Consider the following 22,474-nt stretch of genomic DNA (forward strand, 5'->3'; position numbering starts at 1 on the left):
TAGAAAAGAAAAGTTGAACTTTATTTATAACCTTTAGATATCAATGCTTAGGCCGATATGGGAGGGAGAAGAATGTGGGAAGGTAGCGCGGCTCTGGATTTGCACAACTCAGCATCCGGGTATTCCCCAGGTGGGAGTAAGGAAACCCAGAGAAAGCCCTGCCGGAGAAGGGTTCGTGGTTACGCTCGACCTAGCCGAATGCCTCTTGGCAAGCAGGCTTGCTACCCGTACACCACTGGCTGCGTCACTATTGTCTGGTCCTGCACAAGATACAATGCCGTCATTCTCCTGTTGCGACCAAGGGAGCTACCATCCTCGGCAGTTTGTATAAAAGAAAAAAAAAAAGTCATATTTCACACATGACTGGTGAAAGGACTTCAAGGACCAGAAGAAAATCAAAGAGGTATATTTGAGCGGACAGTTTTTATTCAAAAATTTGAAGAAAAAAAAACATACACATACACACAATGTAATTTATACATGATGTCAAATTATCGTACAATTAGTATTTATAACATGTTAAACAAACCTTTAAAAGCTATAGTTATGCTTTGAAGGCCATTACGCTTATTCGGATAACCAATAAAAACATTTGTTTCTTTCATTGATAACCATTTACATTTTCGTTTTAGTGATAACTATATACATTTTGCTTATTACTCAGATGTCCTAAAACTATGTTTTACGATAATTGTATAGGAAATAACTTTACTACAAATAACAGTGTGATATTTTGTATGTCATTTTACAATATTTGAAAAGATTATACGGATGGTCTCATTTTTATTTTTTAAATTCTCAAATGCGAGAAAGGTTTCCTGATAAGTATTGAAACAACGTGAAAACAATTCGTGCAAACAAGGAATAAAAAGAGTCTTATTTGAAAAATAATCTTATATTACACTCATAGAAACTACCTGTATAGATACATGAAACGTTCCACAATTATGCAAGAGGGCACAGAACTCTGCTATGGCATACCAAGAAAATATTAAATACTTTTCATTTCTTATTAAATACTGATACGATTTAGACAAGAATGATACATCACAAAACTGAAAAAAAAAAAAAAAAAAACGCATTGAAGGCATTAATACTAGGCCAAAAATTTCCGAAATCTGGCTTTAAAAAAAATCCGTACTTAGATGAAACAAGCAGTCTGCGTTTCGAGATTCTGATTTTTGTTTTAAGCCGCGTGGTGCTCTTGAGCTCACTGTCACAGCCAGGAAGGGGGGGGGGGAGGAAGAAGCCATGTTGTAGAGGGATATTATGGCGCGGACCATATAGCCAATGGCATCATTGCATGCACCTTCGGCTTCTGCTACGCAAGGCCATTCACATGAAACAAGTTACCTAACAATGTATTTCGGGCCGCCCGACGCATCCGTGTATCCCATCGGTGATATATCCAACATACGGAAAGTAGAAGCAGATGCGATCGAAATACAAAATAGAAAATTTCCGCGTTTTGCTTAAATCAGCGACAGAGCTTTTGACAGTGTCGGGCAGCCACTTGTTTCATTCGGGTTGCCTTGAGTAGCAGAAGACGGAAGGCGACAACAATGATGTAATTGGCCAGGTGACGCGCCCCAATATTTCCTGTTCAGTAAAATGGCTTGTCCCTATCCGACTGCGGCGGTTTAAGCTAAAGAGCAACAAGCCCACAACACGCGGATTCAAGTTGGACCAAAACTTTGAGCAGTATTTACGAACTGAAAGCTTTTTTTTTTTTTTTTTTTTTTAATATAATTTCTTATGTCTATTTATTCAATTGGTCGCGTGGGGAATTGCCATACTTTACAAAAGCTGGTTTTCCATTGCCTTAACACACACACACACACAAAAAAAAAAAAACTGGAGGTTGGTTAAACACATTCACTCAACGTGTTGACTCTTGACCTTGGGAGAAAAAAAAACTGGATTATTTTCTAAACATCCGTTTTTTTTTTTTTTTTTTAAATTAAGATTTTTCCGACATTCGAAATTTTCTATTTTATTTTCCGGAATCTAGAAAGTAAAATTTCCGAAATTTCCCATCCCTAATTAATACTGTAGTACAGGCTTGGATCAAAATATGTCTCCTGTATGCTTGATACGAAAGTGTCCCAAAATTCACGCAAAAAGTACTTGTTACATTTTGACTTGAACTGAAAATGAGCCTTATCGCCGATTACACTTTGAGGGCTTCGTTAATCAACAAAATCGTTGCATTCGTAGTTCAGAAAATCGAATTAACGCCTTGGAATGCCAACAAGCGTAGAACTACAAGGAAAATGAACGCTATATGAACGAAAGTCAGCCAGATTCATTTAAAAAGGTCATGGAAAATTTCAACAGTGTGAGTATGTGGAAGCTATTTACCCGATGTGTTGTTCCATGCATAACCGTATACTGTATAGTTTATGAATGAATAAATAAATAAATACAATCAAGTTTTAAGTATAAATATGTATTTTATGTCAAAATTAATTCTTGCGTGAAGTTTGGGACACTCATTATTAGCGTCCTTTCTAAAAGAATTCAGTGGTCTTCTCTGCTCACAATTTTTTCTCTCTTGGAATACCGTTAAAACCAGATTCTGAAAAACAGACAGCAGCTGTATAGCTCCAAAACCAAACGTGTCTCATCGAAGTGAAAAGCCTTAGTCATGATTTCACAACGAAAACAAAAACTTTTTTTTTTTTTTTTTTTTTTTTACATACAGAAAGAGGCATTTTGTAACGTCATTAATTTTGGTGCTAAGCCTAAAGTTCAGATCAGCGCTTGTTATACAAGGACTGTAAATATTTACATTACTAGCAACACTTGTACCTGAATGAAAGTTCACAAAATTAGTAGAACATCCTGCAACCTGTTTCCCAGATGAACGCAATGCCTCAAGAATGGTCCATTCCTCCTTCTCGATTAGTCTCCTCTTGTGTCTCTTGGAAATTAGATGACGTACGCCTTCGTTCCCTTCCTCCATTTCTATCTCTTCCCCAGCGGAACCAGTTCTGAATCCTTTCTTTTATTTCCTGGTCTGTTGCTTTCCTGGCTACTCCATTAAGACGCACAGCCCCTGAAATGAAAATAATTTGTGAAGTCAACAGAACAATACTAGATATACTACAAATAGAGCCAATAGATTACATCAATTCTTTATTATCCGTACTTCAGTAACGGTTTTAAAACACTTGAAATATGAACACGCAAACTTACTACAATGTTCTATGTAACAGACTGGCGTGACTGAAAATAAAACCATTGTCTTAATGATAGTTGATTTTAAAAAATTACGATTCTACACAATGAAATAAAATCTGAGCACTCACCACACAGAAATAGTAATTTTAACAGCCTCACATCATAATATTTGGTTGTAATTAAGTAAAGAAGAGAGGTCAAAAACAAAAATGGGTAAAAATCATGAAGGAAATTTCAAACACTTTAAGTCAGAACATTGTATAAGCTATGCACGAATACTAGAGATAAGTCACAGTCTACGTAAACAACTGCAAGAATCACTGCTATGCTTTCTTCTCAGATATTGGCAAACTGAAGGAAATTCGTGTCAAAAAAAAAAAAAAGTTAACTACGTTCAACGTTGATAACAGTTAATTTTTATTCCCAAACTTTGTATCAAGTTTTAATTCTTTACAACATAAAAATTGATGATAGGTCATCGAGTTTTCTTTCTTTCTTTTAAGTGGTGGGTTTTAAGAGGGCTCTCGACGCCGAAATTAAATTGCACGCATGATTTTACAAATGATAGCGTAGTTAAAACTTCTCTGAATATTTTCCGTTGTTTGGAAGTTAGGAAATAAACTTTTTAACGCGAAAAAACAACTCATTCCTCGCTTTTTACATAACCAAAACATTCAGAGGAGTTGTAACTACGCTATCATTTGGAAAATCACATTGTTAAAAGAACAACAACTTGCAATTTTTCTCCTCTTTATAAGTTTATGAAATATTTAGGGAAACGTTTAAAATTTGCGGCAATTTAATTTCGGCGTCCAGAACGCTATTAACTGTTTTTTAAAATTTGTTAAGTCGTATATATCATCTGCCCGCTTCTACTTGAAAACACATTTCCTTTTACACCAGGTTTGCTTACACACAATCTTCTGTACAGTAAATATCGCATAGGGCTACGTGAATATCCCCAAACCGAATCTTCCATCTCCAAATACAATACAACTGTCAGTTCTCATTTCACAACATTGCTCTCTTCCGCATTGAAGAAAATTATTGAAAATGTACAGAACTCCCAGCAGTGAAGGCCGGTCTCGCTACTCTTGTTCCTTCTGGCGGCCCAGGCTAGAAGAGGGTGATGAAATGCGAAAATGAGCTTCATTGATTTTGCAGATATGCCCTTTTAACATGAAATAATTCAAATATATTTCATCAACCTCTGCTCCTTACATAGTAGTATCATTGAATTTCCTTCAGTGAAATGAAAGGCGTCAACACAAGTCGACTAGTGCCACTGCATCAAATTTACGAGAAGTATCGAAATAAGGTAATATCCTACCTATTATTATTCTTGAAATGGTCAACTTCTCCAGGGATCTCTTTTTACATTTCCCAGTCCAATTGTACAAGACCGCTACTTCGTCAGTAAAAACTCTTCTTAATATGTTTCTCACGACGTGGCCAAGATTTCTCCCACCAAAAGTGCCAAGGTACGTTTCCTGAAACACAATTATGAAAATAAGAAAAGAAATGAAACACTTCCTTCACGTTGTAAGTCAAGCAATTACAATATACCACTAGTGGGTCTACAGACCAATGGCCTCACGTCAATTGCAATAGCTATTTAACATCTAAGGGTGGATTTCTATAACATTACTTACGCACTGACTAGGATGAGGATTGTTTAAAAGTGCAATTTTTGTTGCAAAGACACCATTTAAGGAATGAGACGGTTCAGCCGTCGCTTGAAAGCCCAAGTAATCTAGTTACTGTTTGGAGGTGTTTAGTCGATAACTAAGATGCAATTTTTCAGAATGAACTGTTTAGTAATCAAATCACTTCGTATTTTTGAAAAGATAAAACATTATTCACGGAGAATAACTGTTCACAGATGAATAAAGGATTATTTCGATCCCATTCTTGCGTACCGATACAATCATGATGATGTACGGCTCATGCATTGAATTTGAAAGCACACAGCACACGAATCGGTTGATCTCCCATGTTTAGGGTAGTTCGACACACGGGATTGCCCATTGGCAACTGCTCTAAAGCTCTAATACTTTGTGGGAACTACTTATGAACAGGGAGTGCTCAAAGAACATCTCACACACACATCGCCGTTGTACTTAAGGTCGAAGTTGTAACGTAAGAGACGACGGTGTGGTTCATGTTGAATATTTTGAACCATGAATACGTGTCCGTGATAGAGTTTCGAATATGAAGGAAAAAGCCTCCTCTAGGCATTCCATCCGGTTAAATATTACCGGGGTTTGTTCTTCGTTAAGTGGACCATTGATTTCGGTTTTATATATATATATATATATATATATATATATATATATATATATATATATATATATATATATATATATATATATATATATATATATAAGTTTCTAACCAAACTTACCGAGCAACATCTTTATTATCTGAACGTATAATTGTTTAGAAGCAGGGCTGCCACAAATAAACTACAATAGTGTGATCTACTTTGTGGGTACGAGTTTACACAATTTGGTACTTCAGTGTTTTCAAAGAAAAATGTTAAAAATTAAAATGTATTGCCTTGAACGAACTTTAAAAGTTGACGTGTTTTTAAGACGCGTAAACAATAAATAATGGGGTTCGGTAAATTTAATTCAACAATTCATGAACGTAGCACAACGAAAGGTTAAAGTCCTAGACACGTTTACACATTAAATTCATCTCTAGGTATTATTTTTAATTTGCCAAATTCTCCGTTATTCTAATGGGATTTTATTTTAATAAAAGAAATTTGAGGCCCTATCCCCTTGGTTTCAAATCTTTTAGGTATCCTTCCACCCAGCCCCCGATTTACTTTAACTTATTCTTAAATTCACTCTACTAATTAATTAAATGAAGTCCTCTTCAGTATTTCAAACGTACTGAATTGGCCTCTCTTCATTGAAGGGTGGGGGCTCCTTTCGCCGGTAGGGTCCCTTGAAGAATCCACATTCGATTTTTATTCTTTCTTTTTAATCAACTTTGGGTTAACACGGGACAAGGAAGGGTGTAAGATAAAAATGACGGGCAGTTTAGTTGCAGGTCTGTTTCTGCCTACTGCACTGTTACCTTACATGAGTACGTCTTATTACGACTTCTTCCCTTCATCCACAGTTGCCTAAAATCCAAAAATAAATTTTGACTCTGGATTCTGTGAGCCCCCCTCCCAAGGAAAAACTAGAAATATCTTCCTACATAAACAATTTACGATATTCCGGAATGAATAAAGTATCTAAAATTGGCAAGATGTTCATTAAAGTAAACAGCTTGAATGATATTTAATTTGTCTCCTTAATTCAATTTTTGAATATTGATGTACGGAAACAAAATTAGCGTAAAAATGCAAATATACTATTATTTAGAACACAAGCTTACCAGCGTCGTTGCATTGTCACGTACTTGAAGCCATTCTTCCAAGTTTAACACGTCAACTACTGATGTACATGGAATTGCGCAGTTTTCCGGTAAGTTCACTTTTGCAGGCGATGTAGAATTTGCCGTTTTTAATTGGTCCTTCAGTAAACAAACATCATTGCTTAAATCTATTAGCATATTTTTCATTTCTGCAAGGTGTCTTGCAACTACTGCAAAACCTAGAATGAAAACAAAATGGGAGAAAATTAATACTCAAATTTTTGTAATAATTACTCTCAAATATTATGTTCTTGTTGTGTTTAAACATGACGTGTATGAATTTTTGGATGAAAGAAAATACTTGTTAGAAAAGATAGGCGGTGGGAAGGGACAGTAGGCCGAAGCGCCAGAATACCATAAACACACCATTTGCTGTTTAAATTGGGAATAAGTGACCTAAGTATATCTAGGTAAGTAAAATGCCGTTACATCTAATTTAAAGTGGAAATATGAAAGCTGTGGCTCGTCGCAAGACGAATAAAAAAAAAAAAAAAAAAAAAAAAAACCTGCTGTAGCAAAATAACGCTATACAAACGGTTTGAGTAATACAAATCCGTACTTCAAATTGCGCGAATTTCCCATATCAGTGGGAACGCTGATTGAACTTTTTATGGAGGACGAAACAGGGGCGGGGATATTTTCCTGCATACCTGAACTTTATTTACACATTTAAACAAGATAGAGGCTATAATAGGGTCTAAATATGTGAGTCCATTAGTGTTATGGGTGGTTAGGAAGAAATATAATGAAAAATCATACCACCTGATTTAATTAATTTAACAAACACGAGATATGTCTTAATGCCATTTTACACTAGATACATTACTACATTAACTACAAAAAGGGGCCGACCAGTGCTATTTGTCAGGTACCATCTCACCATTTGCCTGCTAGGACAGAGAAACTCTGGAAAACCCGGTTAGGATCGCCGGCCGTAGGAATCGAACTCATGATCTCCCGAATAGGAATTCAACAGAGCTAACTAGCATGGTCTTTATTTCTGTTTTCATGAACTTAAGGTGTACGCAAAAACGGGCATTTTTCTAATATATATATATTCCCCAGCAACCCTACAGTACTTTTCTTATTACTCATTAAGCTTACAGTCGTGGAGCAAATTGTGAGTTTCAGGTTACTAGTATTCTATAGGAGATGTATTCAATTTTGAGGACACTGAATCCCATTTCTAATGTTTTCTTTTTCGGGAAGAAGTGAGATTTTCTAAGAATGCCCAAACCCTCTTCAAAACCTAGACAAAGGTAAAATTTAAAAAAAAAAAAAAAAAAGCATTTATTGCATAGAAATAGGCTCAAACGTTTTTGATACAAACCAACCAAGCTTTCTCAAATTTTAAGATGGATTAACCAAACAAATTTTTAAACCTTTTTATTTAGTGAGCTGTTGTGTAAAAGTTCATTTCTAATTCATACGTATCTCACAGTTATGTTTGTGGAGAATTTAGATAAGAAAATAATTCTATATTTTGCAGCATGTCCATTTAATTAAAAATTGTTCTTGCAAAACAATTATATTTTAAATTCATTTATAACTGTGTGAAATACGAACATTATTATTCTCTAATGTGGAGATTGCTAATCTTACATACTTCCTATCATCTTATTTCTGGCGTACTCACGTATCTCAATTTTCTAACACGCGAACCTCGTCCTTATCGACGCACATGTTCAGCTCATTTGGTATGTGGATTGTTGACAAATATCAAAGTGAACTGTAGTACTGGTGCTGTAGTGAATTTAATACATCATGTATCTCACGTGATAATACAGCACAGGGTGGCGAGCGGGAGATGTTTCTGAAATTCCCTGACCAATTTAAGGTTTTGTAACCTGGAATACCCCTGTCAAAACTCCCCCCCCCCTGTGTGTGATATTAAATATGGTATTTCATTTAGCGCAAGGCCCAAAACGTTACTATAACCATTCCTCATATCATCATTATACAATTTTTATGCAATATAACCTAACTTTATCTAACATGAAGTCTGTATCGAGAACCAGATAACGTAACTGCCGAATTTACGGCAATTGTGTACATTGCAATCTTCATTAGTTCTATCGTACGACACGCTTAGTAGCTACTCAATGCTGCCAATGTACTTGAAAATGGGCCGTTAACAATCAGCGGTAATTGTTACGATTAGTAACTTACACAGTGTTGCTTATGCTGCTATTATCTCTCTCTCTCTTTTGATTACTAATTATGACTAGAATAAAAAAAAAAATCAATAAATGCACTTGGAGGAAAAATCACCCCCGTGTTAAGAGCGCGCATTGCATGCCCAATCACTCCCTACAAGAAACTTTGTTTTTTGTCTCACAGGGTTGGTATATTATTAGAATGTAGCCGATTGGGTAATATTTGACGTGAGCCGCTTCGGAGTTCGTGCAAAAGTTGGGGGCCAAATTTAGCAAAAATAGAAAGATTTACAGGAGAAATGTGTTAATAGCACTAAATCGTAATTCAACTGTCAGTGAATTGTGAGAAAAATTTAAACGAATTTAGCGAGAAATAAGAGAAACAAATGAAAGTGAATCGCGATATAGCCGTGAATAAGTACCTGAATGGCCTAATCTTGCATATCGTGCGATATTTCAATATTAAATTTCGTGCTTACGTATGTGGGAAGAGAGACTGAGCAGTTGTACAAATCATGAAGGTAAGTAGGAAATAGTAAAAGAACCAAAACCTAACCTAACCTATCCTAACATAACTTTGAAAGGAAATGACAAAATATGTAAAGAAAATAACACAATTGTCGTCGTAAAAACTGGCCCACAACTTGTGCACAATTGCTACCACTTCTCTCATACAGTGTTACTTATGGTACAAATCAATGTTATTTTGGTTACTAATAATGTTAAGATCAGAAAACCCGAAGAACAAACCTCAATAAAGGCACCTGTGGGGGGAGGGGGGTTAAGAGCATGCCATATACGCGGTACCGATACCGGTACTTCCAAACAGTGTTATTTGGTTATTACTTATGTCCATAATCCTACAAGGATCCATAATTTCATTGTGGAAGGAAAGGAATGTGTTAAAAGCGCACAAACACGTCCGTCACCTTGCCGCGTCTCCGCCCTCTAAGGACCTACCCTTATAAGACAATCATCTTCTCTCGTTCACAGAGTTGGCTGTGGTAATCAAATAAAGGTAGATCATTTTAACTGGCAACTCCAATCGCTGAAAAGCCTCACGCCAACTAGCGTTGTACAAGGGTGAGAAGAGGCTAATGTAAACTAACACCAAATTGGTAGTCACTGATGCTTGCACGGTTGTGGACATAATTAATAACGAAATGGCGCTATTTGGGAGTAGCGGGACTGTGTATAGCGCGCTCGTAACACGGGGGTACCTCCCCCCCAGCCTTTTTAAGGTTTGTTCTTTGGGTTCTCTGTTCTGCACATTTATTAGCAACCAAAATAACACTGATTTGTATCATAAGCTACATATATGAGAGAAGTGGCTAATGTAAAATATTACCAGAATTGCTCCTTCCGTCATACAGTATTGCTATGGTACAAATCATCGTTATTATGTTGATAGTAATGTCCACAATGCTAAAAAGGGTGATGAAGAGGGTGTGTGTTTGAGTACAAGATCACATAAACGTTTTTGGCAATGTGACCTTGCACTAAAAACTCCACACTCTATCTCCTTTTTTAACTGTGGACGTTGCTAGCAACGAAATAACGATAATTTGCACAATAGCCAACGCTGTCTTTTGCGCGCAAGGACACATTGCCGAAATTAGGTGTGCCCTTGTACTCATATATACATACACTGCATACCACCCTTTTTAGCACTATGCACATCACTAGCAATGAAATAACGATGATTTGCACCATAGCAGACGATGCGCGACAGGAGCTAATCTGACCTATTATCGCATTTTTTTAAGATACCGTACTCAAAAAACCAAACCTGTTCCGAAATTACTTGGTACAATCGCGTTAACGGCGTATATCGTGTGCAGCTCACGGTAAAGTTTTACTGACACCATTTGTGTTTATTTTACCACTTCTGAAACAAACTCACATAAATTTAACGAACCTATGAGGAAGGAGGACCAGCTAACGCAACGCTTCCCACATTGCTCTACCCGTTTTTAAATTTACGTACACCTATTATGGGCAATCATATATCAATAGAATTACCTGCCGCTTTGTTTATAATCCTAGCGAACACAACACGGAATTTTATGTACGCCGAAAGTTTTGATTGCGTATTGAACTACAACCACTTATTATATATAAGTTAGGCATGCTACTGAACATATCTACAATGACATGAAATAATTACAAAATTGCATGAAAACTTACCGAAATCCAGCAAAAGGAATTCTGCTGGGCGCAATCTTCGTACATACACTACACACTATGGCGGACTTCTGGCGGTTCGCCTGATGCACTCTGGGTAGGAATCACTCCTGCCTCCTACCGTCCACAGTATGAACTAGACGTGAAAATGTGGTAATTTCAACATGAAAAATATCATATCTAAATTACGTAATTGTGTTTTCTTCTGTTTTAATATTTGTTTTACTTTCCATTAATACATATTTTATATATATAAAAAATACACCTAAAAATCAACAATGGCCCACTGTTGCAAAAAGGTTTGTTGAATTCAACTATTATTTCAACGTAAAATGATGTTGGGCCAACAGTGGGACTTGGTTGGTTGCAAATAACGGCGTAAACAACACTGGACCAACGTTGCTTTTGTCACCAAAAATCAACGCAACCATATTTTAACGTTGGCCCAGCCATTTTGGTTACTTGGGATGGGCTATATTTGTATATATAAACATAAACTAACCACTCGCGTGATAGCTCTTGGTGGCCATGTGCAGCTCCAATCCCATCTGTTATTGACCGGCTGAAGTATGACCACTGCGTTTGCGTCTCTCTGTCTGTAATTGGTATATTAGGAACTTTCTGAATATAGCGTCCGTGACATCTTTTATTTACGTGACTCTCCTGTTTGCCTCACGGTCTAGAGTGCACGTCAAAAATTGGGACGTACGAACCAGCATGGAGTAGAACCTAGAACTGCACAGACGTGATTCCAACACGTTAACCTCTAGACTCCGCAGCGCCCTTATTTATATTCTCCATGCTAAATGTATATATCAAAGTCTTCACGAATCTTATGTTGGGTAGAGCCAAAAATTAGATAATTAAATTGCAATATTTCCACCAAATGTAATTACATGCAGAATAATGTTTCCTAGATCAGTGTTACATTTCCTGGTTATCATGAAAAATCAAAATGAAGTTGGTAACTGTTTTAGATAAACGGTTAAAGGTTTGGACATCAGTGGGGTCCAAAAACAGAAATGCTATTGAACAAAATAAATATTTGACTACTGGTGTAGTTCAAAATTCGTACGAAACATCACCAACCCATAATTTTCCAACGAAGTATTCCACTACCAGCAGCCCAAACATGTTGTCGAATCATTTCGAGATATTTCCCACATGATTTAAAGATAGCTGCTTTTATGCTGGACAATATTGCATGCGTGGATTTTCTCGAGGATTTTTTGTGTCCTTTCTCATTATCATCCCATCAATTTACAATAATCACCGACTAATGTCATTAATCATGTGTCTCTTTAAGTTTAAATGCCTCGTACATAAAGTATTTTCAAAGTGTGTGTGCCAGCCTTTAAGTAATTCGAACGAAGAAAAAAGTTTTAGAGGATGAAAAGGCAGATTTAAAATTACAAATATGAAAAGGAAAATAAAACCCTTTGGGGAGGGATTCCATACTTTCCTTCATTCACATGCGTTCTTCCTCAATACAAAGGTATAGTAATATATGAATAAATATAGCAATGGGAGAATCATGGTAGGAATTCTGGGAATACGGCACATAACAGTGATTACAGTTTTCACATTTCATACTTGAGTAATTACATACAAAATAATATAAAAGCAATCAGCGCTGACTTTCATATGACCAAGATTCTAATATATTCATTTGAGGAATACTTGCATTAGATTTCCATGGTCATATATCCTTTTAATTTCCTTCCCAGAATATTCAATTGTTAGTAAAGAATTCAAAAGCGGCACGTTAAGTCCCTTTCTTCTAATTGAATTTCTTATTTCAAAATTCTCAATATTTTTAGAATATCAATAGCAGTGCTGCTATTGTAGAGTATTCTTAAGAAAAGAAAATAGCAATCTACTGAAAGATAAAGGTAGTTAACTCCTTTACTTAATCTTACTTATATATTGTACAATAACTACACTATGAGAGGCAGCAGAGATGTGGGTGTGAAGAAGAAGAAAAATCTGGATTGAAAGAATATTCTACGAAAAATATGAGCAAATTTCGAAAATAAGGGGAGATAGTAGACACAGTTGGAAAAATGAAGATTATTTAAGGATCCGTTTGAGAATTCCCTGACGTATTGAAGATTCGATATTGGTTGTGGTAGAAGATAGTCGAGGGAAGATACAGATTGAAGATAGATTTGCAGTAAAAACATCTCAGTTAAAGCATAAAGTGTAAGGATGATAATCATGATATATGAAACTCAATGACTATGACAGGAAGTACACAAGCAAGTATGATGAGTTTGACGTGACGAAATTGATGCTTCCGGTTACCAACTGGAGAGTTACGAGTTCTTATGGCACAAAGGTTAAACACATAGACTGTTTTTTTCTTCTTATCGTAGGATCTTTTCTCAGCCTTCAACCGATTATCAGGACGATGTCTTTAACTAGTGGGCAGGAATAATCTTCGTTTCAAATTTTCGTTTCTCTTGTTAATATTTGAGTGGAATAAAGCACTTTTTTAAGTGTACCTGAAGCTTCATTACTAGATAAAATAATTAAAATAAAACCTAATAATATATACGAAATGAAATTGCATTATATTATTATTATTATTATTATTATTATTATTATTATTATTATTATTATTATTATTATTATTATTATTATTATTATTATTATTATTATTATTATTATAGATTTTGCAATGGAAACGTGGCAATAAACTTAAAATGTTCGAACCATTTGAATGCATTACAGCAGCTATTGATAGAATTCGATAAATACTTCATCTGGTTCATAACATTTAGTATTCAGCTCTTCCTGGTACAAACGTCGCTCTAGCTTTGATTCCAGATAGTGGAATATTGAATGTAATATGCTCATTCTGATTCCCCTTTGACTCCCCTTTGATCTACATCTGATGTAGTGTAAGTGCTGAAAGAAAATACTAAACTTCAGCCAAGAAGCAAACAAATATTTATTATTTTATTGAAATATTAATTCTGGAGTTGAGATGGCATAATATTATAATCCTGAATATATTAGTTTCATGAGATGAAAATTAATATTGTAATGGTAACACAAAGACGGTCATTGTGCATTCAATGGGACATTAAATTACGTAAGCTCTGTGTACCATTGCTGGATGTATGTTCAATAATGAGTTTGTTCAATAAAAGTAGAACAAAAAGAACATTTACAAGAATGAAAAGCTTTATATTATGAAATATATATATATATATATATATATATATATATATACGTTATGTTTTTTCCACAACCATATAATAAGTACTCATATGTGTACAAGGATTTATCGAAATCTGCTTCTACACATGTTGGGAAAGTAAATTACACTTTAAAACCGTGAAGAATAAGTGTGAGAAAGGTATTATTTAGTTTATTATTTTTTTTTATTTCTAAAATTTCGTTTTATATTAAATTCCAATTTACGCACAATTTGAATGGAATATACATGGAAGAAAGTATTCCAATATTAGCTTCTTGGCAACTCGACCAATCTGACAGGAACAGTGTGTTTCAAGATATTCGGAGACATTTAGGCCCTACATAGAAATACAAAGAGGCTTCAAAACGGAACGAAATTTATATTTTAACTTCCTCGTATTTACATAAACTAAGTAATAATCATTGCCTTAAGGTGCAACGGCGTAGTACAGTCCACTCGTAGCTACAGTGTTTGTGAAAGAGTCTTTGATACAGGGGGTTCGGGATCGATTTGGTAGGAAGTCAAGTAGTTCGGATCCCTGTTGAGCTAATTGGTTCATTTCTATAGCCTCGGAATGTAAACGGATGTTATACTGAAATTCAAGCAACAAATCTAGCAACAAGGCAAATTGGCATCACATTACATTGTTTGCAAGAAGATTCTTGAATATTGTCTTTCACCTAGTATTGTAAAATTAATTGAGAAGATAATTTTATTAACGAAAAACAAACTAAAAGTGCGGACTAAAATAGCAGAAATAGTATTTAGATTTCTGGGCTTTCGGCATCTATGGCCATTTAGCCCGTCTCGTTTTGAGGGATGACGTCCTTATGCAAGCACACTATCCGGGAAAAGGGAAGGAAGAAAGAATTGGGGAACGAAGGGGCTTGGGACCATTAAGTCAGGTACCGCCACAGCATTTGCCTGGTGTGAATGAGGAAAACCCAGCATAACTTCATTCAGGGTGACTGGCCTGGAAAAGCGTTTAACACTTTTTCTACCGAGTGCCGCCACCGGGAATAGAACCCGGGACCGCTCACACCGAAGGCGAGAGCGTTAGCGACTACGCTACTCGGGGCCACTAATTTTCTGAAATTGGTAGGGGTACAAATTCTAATTTTCATGTTACAAATTCGTACATATTCGGTACAAATTTTTAATAAAGTCTTGGTTCTAATTGTAAAGAAAAGTAAATTGTGTGGGTCAACTTGACGTCAATCTGGCCCGCCATCGAAAATTCTGATTTTCTTAAATTGGTGAGGACGAAAAATTCATTTTTTTTAAAATTGAGGAGTACAAATTCTAATTTTGGTGGTACAAATTGGTATATATTGGGTACAAATTTTGGCGCCGTTTTTGTTCGAATTGGAATGAAAAATAAATTGTGCAGGCCAGCTTGACGTCATCCTGCCCCGCCATCAAAAATGCATTTTTTCGAATTTGGTGGGGGTAGAAATTCTAATTTTGGTTTTACAAATTGGTGCATATTGGGTACAAATTTTTGGTACCGTTTTTGTTCGAATTGGATAGAAAAATAAATTGTGCGGGCCAGCTTGACGTCAAGCTGGTCCCCCATCAAAAATGCATTCTTTCGAAAATGGTGGAGGTACAAATTATAATTTTCGTGGAACAAATTGGTACTTATTGGGTACAAAGTTTTGGTATCGTTTTGGTTTGAACTTGAAATTTGAGCTTGCCAGCATCACGGACATGTTTTTCTAATATCTCCTGAAATAATAAACCATAAACGATGGGACCATGTACAAAGAAGCACAAAGTATGCACTAACAAATGGCACTACTTTCATTTTATGTCATTTAGATGTGTGAGGAATGCAAACATTTTATTTCAATAGAAGTATCAAAAATTTGTTTCCAATTTTCAAATAGTTTTAGTTTTTGGCTTATATCTAAGGTATTATTGAAGCCCAAACGATTGGGTTTCGTGCACAAACGACGCGCTAATGAACGGAGCTACTTTCATCGTTTGCGCTTGAAGTCGGTGGGCCTTCATGTACCTGTCCCTTACCAGTTTTTCGCTTATATCTCTGAAACTAATAAAACACAAACGATGGGGTTTCGTGCACAAACACAAGCGATTCACTAACGAACAGCGATACCTTCATCGTTTGTGGTTCACATGTGAGAGAAATGCAAGCATTTTGTTTCAAAAGAAATAGCGAAAATTTGCATCGTTTCTAACTCCGTTTTCAGCTTTTGGCTTATAACTTAGGAACAATTGAAGCACAAACGATGGGGTGTCTTACACAAAAGAGCACAAACGATTCGCTAACGAATGACACTATTTTCGTCGTTTTTACTTGAGGTCCTTGGACCAAGTAATGAACGGAGCTACTTTCATCGTTTGTGCTTGAAGTCATAGGGCCTGCAAGAACTTGTCCCCTACCAGTTTTTCGCTTATATCTCTCAAACTAATAAAGCACAAACGATGATGTTTCATGCACAAAGGAGTACAAACGATGAACTAACCAATGGTACTACGTAATCCCATTGTTGCAGCTTCACATGTGGAAGAAATGCACGCATTGTATTTAAAAAGAAATGGCGGAAATTTATATGAACTTTCCAACTTTGTTTTCAGTATTTGGCTTGTAAGTTAGAAACTATTGAAGCACATACGATGAGGTTTGGTGCACAATCGAGCATAAATGATGCACTAACGAACGACACTACATTCATCGTTTGTGCTTGAAGTAGGGGAGCCAGCGTGAACTTGACCTCCGTACCAATTTTTGGTTATATCTACGGAGCTACTAAAGCACAAACGACGGGCTTTCGTGCACAAACGAGCTCAAACGAAGCACTAACCAACGATACTAATCACATCGTTTCTGCTCCAGATCGGGGGACCAAGTTCACGCACATTCTTGTTTTCATCTTTCTCTCTCTCTCTCTCTGTTCTTACAAAATCATTTTATTTTGTCTTTCTCTCTTGTTATGTATCTGTGTGTGTCAAAGCATTGTATTGAGACATAACTACACGTTCTATCAGAGTATACATGCATGTGAATTATAAAAAGAAAAACAAATATGCTTTTCTTTGGAGGGTTTTTCAAAATTTAACCGAGTGAGCCTGTAGATTAAGAGAGATACTGCTGATCGCAAGTGATATTTTGTTAAATATATTTGTATCCACTGTGCTCCAACTCACCATTTTTTTTTTTTCGTTATGACAAACATGATGATATATTTCAAATAATGAAGACATAGTTCCTTACATGGTTCCTTACCCAGGCGTTCCTCTGAATTTTTCTTGAGGTTTTGTTAGATAATATATGACAAATCTGGAATATTAGTATGTCTAGGGTTATGTCTGAATATCACGGTTATGTTTATCTACTCTCCTGGAAAGCACAATTTCAGGGCCTAAAGATAATTGAGAATTTATTATCTGCTTTAGAGATCCGAGTCTGGCTCAGATTATAGTTTCCATCGTTTCTCAGGAAAACCAACGACACACTGGATGCAGTATGGTTAATATCCGTCTTGGTATTAGTAATGACCGCTATGATTCCATTCAACTTTGCAAACCAGGATCACTGAAGTGTTACACAGTCCAAATGTTTCCACTAAGTTGACAATATTACATTTTTGTCAATACTATACGAAATTCAAGGAATGTTTTTCTATGAATATTCCTATGAATATTTATATTTCCTATGAATTATTATTATATTTGTTTTCACTTGCATATTGATAATAGTAAACGAAAAATAAAACAGAAAACAACTCAGTGGTTAGGTTTTAAATTTTCATCGTCCATTCAACAAACAAAAGTATATCTTACATGATTCACTAACGTTCATGGTTACCGAGAGTCGAAATATGACTGGATGACTGTTAACTCTTTAGCAACAATAAATGCTTTGACCCGAGAAAACTTGTTTCGATTCCTGGCGGAAGCTCATGCCGTTCGTATCCCATGTAAAGCTGTATGTCTGTGTCTCATAGAATGCAAGTTGAACAGGACTCTAAAATTAAACAAAGCATCCAGTAATTATACAATTTAATACAATTTAATATTTGAAATGGAGATTTTCGTCTCAACTCTTTAGGCTTCCACTCAAAATATAAATTCAAGACCCTGGAAGCAAGACAGGAACATCATTTTCTTCATTTGTAAATCAGTTTAAAAATGTTGCTGTTGTCTGACAAATGTCAGAGAACACACATAAACTAAGAAGACTGTAGTATGTTTTGATATATAACATGCACCGTCCAGAGATCGCTAGTATATTATTGCCATATCTTGAAAATGGAAATTCAATCCTCTCAGTATATATCAGTCATGGTGAATTGTTAATTTTAAATATATATATATATATACAGTGGCGGATCCAGGATATGATCAAGGGAGGGGCTAAACCATTAGTTGCCGTTTTATCCAGTGTAAAGCTGAATTGAAGCCCATTTTATCCAGTGTAAACCTGAGCGTCAAAGGGGGGGCTATAGCCTCTTAGCCCCCCTTGGATCCGCCCTTGTATATATATATATATAATTACTGAGAGTTGTATTATTTCAATGAACAGCTTATACCCAAAAGAACTAAAAAGGAACTAATACACACTGTAGTTCACAAGTGTGCTACCCTTATATGAATACATTAATAACTTCATTTCCGATTCGTGATTTACAAATAGTAGAGTCAACTTAAATATGATTTCATGCAATATTTACAATACCCTCTATCAAATATAGGCATCTTATTTTAGCGTTTCAAAATCCAGACCAACATAGATGTTGATGAACAATCTGTCTCAATCTTCACAATTCCAGACCTTTTTGTAGACATTTAATGGATCCCTACAATCACTTTAAAATAATTTTAAAAAGTAAGAAAGAACATAAGGGCATTTTTTTCAGATTTCGTTTTAATTTATTCATCACACAATACATTTATTTACATTACATTTTGTTTTTAATACATAACTTGCAAATAAGTTCAATTATCGATTTAGATTATGTTTTAATTTATTCATCACAAAAAGCATTTATTTGCATTATATTTTGTTTGTGGCACATGATTTTCAAAACTTTTCATTTATCTGTTTTATTAGATTGGAATTAACAAAGTCAAATAATTTCAATACTCAGCCAACTGTCAGGTTGAATTAAATCCAATTTACTATTTATTCAATAATGAAATTCGTCTGATATTTCAAAGAATCATTTGCTTTTATTGCAAGAGACAATGCTGCGTTTTATAATAGTTGCATTGTTTTCGTAATACACAATTATTGTAAATGCATACAATGCAGTAAAATTCTTATTCTTATGGAAAATAAATATATACATACATTTGCTGTTAGAACATGCAATTATTTTCGTTTTAAATGATTTTAACAAATCCTTAAATACATTACAATCTTATGCATATACAGACACTAATTTAAGTCCAGTACTTAAATTTTAAGAGTATATTGCCTCAATGAGGCTTTAAAATAAGTAAAGTTTTCAGCCAAATGTTGAATATATCACAAAATTGTATTTAAGAAAATAAAGACTAAAACTTTTGAATATATATATATATATATATATATATATATATATATATATATATATATATATATATATATATATAAACACATATATTGTATCAAGATATTTCACACTTTTAAATGGCACCGTGGCTCAGAGGTAGAGCACTACCTCTGATACAAGTAAACTATAGTTTTATCTCATACCATGTTAATTTGAGATGGACAATCTCGTTTCAGTGGGACTCATCGAGGATGTCCTGCTTCCTTCTATGTCTGCTTACCGCATCACTTTTAAAATACTTTACTTTCAGTAATCATTCTTTTCTTTAACCCAGGCTTTTCTCAACCTTTTACCTGCCGAATTGGGATGCAATATAAATTTTGAATTATTTATTTGTTGTCTCCTTAACGCAAGTCAATTAAGAGATTTTCATAGATTTTTTCAATTAAAAGTTTGTTACATGCGCAAGATATTTGATGTTCTCTGAGGCACAAATGGCATCCGTATAAGTTGCAAATGCAGCAACACTTATCCGAGGACGATTCAGATCGCCGCGTCAGTTTTGCGAGTGAGCAATCTGGCAATCACGGCTAAATTCAAACTTTGCGATGGAGATACTTCATTCCGATGAAGCCTCCCTCTTCGTAAATTGGGAAATGAATAGGCAGAAGATGTGCAATTCATCTCCTGGGAACCCCACAAGGACAAATCCCTCCAAAATGATCGGGGCAGAGAATGTTATATCGTGGGCGGGTAATATGAGGAGCACGAATCATCTGCAATTTTATCAATCATGAAACTTTAACTGCGGAACGATATCTGGAGATATTACAGGAGCAGATACTACCAGGTCTGCCGCCGGAAGATAGTACATTTGCTAGGTTTTCCAACAAGACCGTGCACCTCACCCTTTGGCATCCGGGTGCATCATTATCTGGATGAGTAATTTCCTGGGAATTGATTGGTCGCTGTGGGTAGTTGAATTGCCTGCCCGATTACCACACCTCACTTCAATGGACTTCTACCTTTAGTGGCGTATTAAGGTTATCCTGTATGGTGTGAAAATCCGTGATCTTCGTCATCTTGAGCAATGTATCATGACTGTCTGTGAGCAAATTTCCACACGTACCCTGCTCCGTATTCATAGCAATTAGGAGAGGAGACTGCACACGTACATTGCCCAGCACGGAGCACATACGGAGCAGATTATTATGTAACAGATATACATCAATTGTTGTTAACTTCTCAATTAATAAAGTTACATGAAATCTGAATTCAGATTTGACATCCTGAGAAATTCTATTCTAAGGTCATGTGTAACATGACCTACCTATCGTTTGAAATAAAACAATGAAATTCAAGATGGTGGCCGTCCGCGAACCACAATTCAAAATGTTTGCCCTAGCCCTATTGTATATTTCCTACGTCAAGTTTAATATAAATGCATTCGTACGGATTTTATAAGGAGTGGCAAGGGGCTTTGAAATACTCTCTCTATATATATACTTGTGAATGCGTATATCACAGTGAACATAACCCTACAAGTGATAATTGTTCCAGAGTCCAGTTCTCAGGATCTTCTATAAATTTTTCTTTTACAAGATGTGGTGATTCACACATTAAACTACTTTGTGAAATATTTGCTACGATTGATTTTTCTTGCACTATTGTAACATCGTTTTGATGAAATCTCATTGTGTTAATTATATTACAATCGCAAAGCATTGACTTTGTATTCATATCCAACCGAACATTATAACATGATTCTTCTATTACAGGCTCTAAATATCTATCATTTAAAACTATTTCATGTATGGGATTATTTCTCAGATCTATTTGTAAATCTTGTGAAGAATAAAGGAAGTCAAATACTGTGAGGTTTTCTATGTTTTTGCCCGACAGATTAAGCAAACGTACTTCTTTCCATTGTCTCCAGGAAAACTCTATTTCAATAATAGTGTTGTTTGAAATATCAAAAGTGTCTTCTATTTCTACTTTGTCTAGAAATTCAATTTCGTTGTTTCTGAGATTGAGAGTCTTTAATGAAATAGTTTTTTATTTATGAAGATATATATATAATTAAAAGATAAATACAGTATTTCAATATTTTTGGTTATGAGAAATTCTTCTTCATCTAGGTAGACATACCCCTTAAGCCCATCCTTCTTATCTCCAATATATACATATTGTTGAACATGATTGTGACTCATGTCTAAATATTTTAATACTTTCAATGAAGCAAAGGAAAATGACTCTATTTTATGTATTGCATTGTTCTGTAACTCAAGCTTTTCAAGAGAATGTAAGTTTCCAAATATCCCTTCGACTATCGAAGTATAATTATTGTAGCTTAAGTTCAGAATGCGAAGCTTTGGAAGACTAAATGCAGTTGGATGACCTTCTGAAAGTCTGTTGTGATCCAGATAGAGAATTTCAAGATTTATAATGTTTGAGAAGAAATCTTGTGGAAGGTCATGGATTGAATTTTCACCTAAATCAAGCTCTTCTAGTTTTTCAGCATCTTTAAGAAATTCAGATGAAACAAATCCAATTCTACAGTTTCTCATTTCTATCTTCTCTAGCCAACCTATGTAATTAAACTTTATGTTACTTGTAATATCTGAAGCGTAATTGTGCGAAATAGAAATATGTTTAACTTCTCCTTCAACAATGAGATTGTAAAGTGATAAATTGTTATTTGATATGTCAAAAGATCTAAGATTATAATTCAAAAATATGGATATCCAATCATTTTCACTCAAAGATAACTGGGTAAAGGTTAGGTCCACACTTTTGAGGTATACGAGACCGCT

At 35.2% G+C, this 22,474-nt stretch overlaps 1 protein-coding gene across 2 annotated transcripts; it reads right to left on the minus strand.

Annotated features, from left to right (window-relative positions):
• Nucleotides 1–2,728: 2,728 nt before the first annotated feature.
• LOC145686676 (uncharacterized) lies at nucleotides 2,729–6,794 on the minus strand. 2 transcript variants are annotated; one of them, XM_081760194.1, is made up of 3 exons: nucleotides 6,601–6,794; nucleotides 4,514–4,673; nucleotides 2,729–3,058 (listed from the first exon to the last, which is right to left on the minus strand). In XM_081760194.1, exons 1-3 carry the CDS (start codon nucleotides 6,760–6,762, stop codon nucleotides 2,877–2,879), a joined length of 504 nt encoding a protein of 167 aa, XP_081616320.1. In that variant the 5' UTR covers nucleotides 6,763–6,794; the 3' UTR covers nucleotides 2,729–2,876. The 2 variants fall into 2 exon arrangements, with proteins under 2 accessions (XP_081616320.1, XP_081616319.1); XM_081760193.1 differs by having other exon boundaries at nucleotides 2,791–3,058; nucleotides 6,577–6,794.
• Between the last annotated feature and the right edge of the window lie 15,680 nt (nucleotides 6,795–22,474).

Source organism: Thermobia domestica, chromosome 5 (assembly GCF_964235325.1).
Source record: "Thermobia domestica chromosome 5, izTheDome1.hap1.1, whole genome shotgun sequence".
Lineage (NCBI taxonomy): Eukaryota > Metazoa > Arthropoda > Insecta > Zygentoma > Lepismatidae > Thermobia > Thermobia domestica.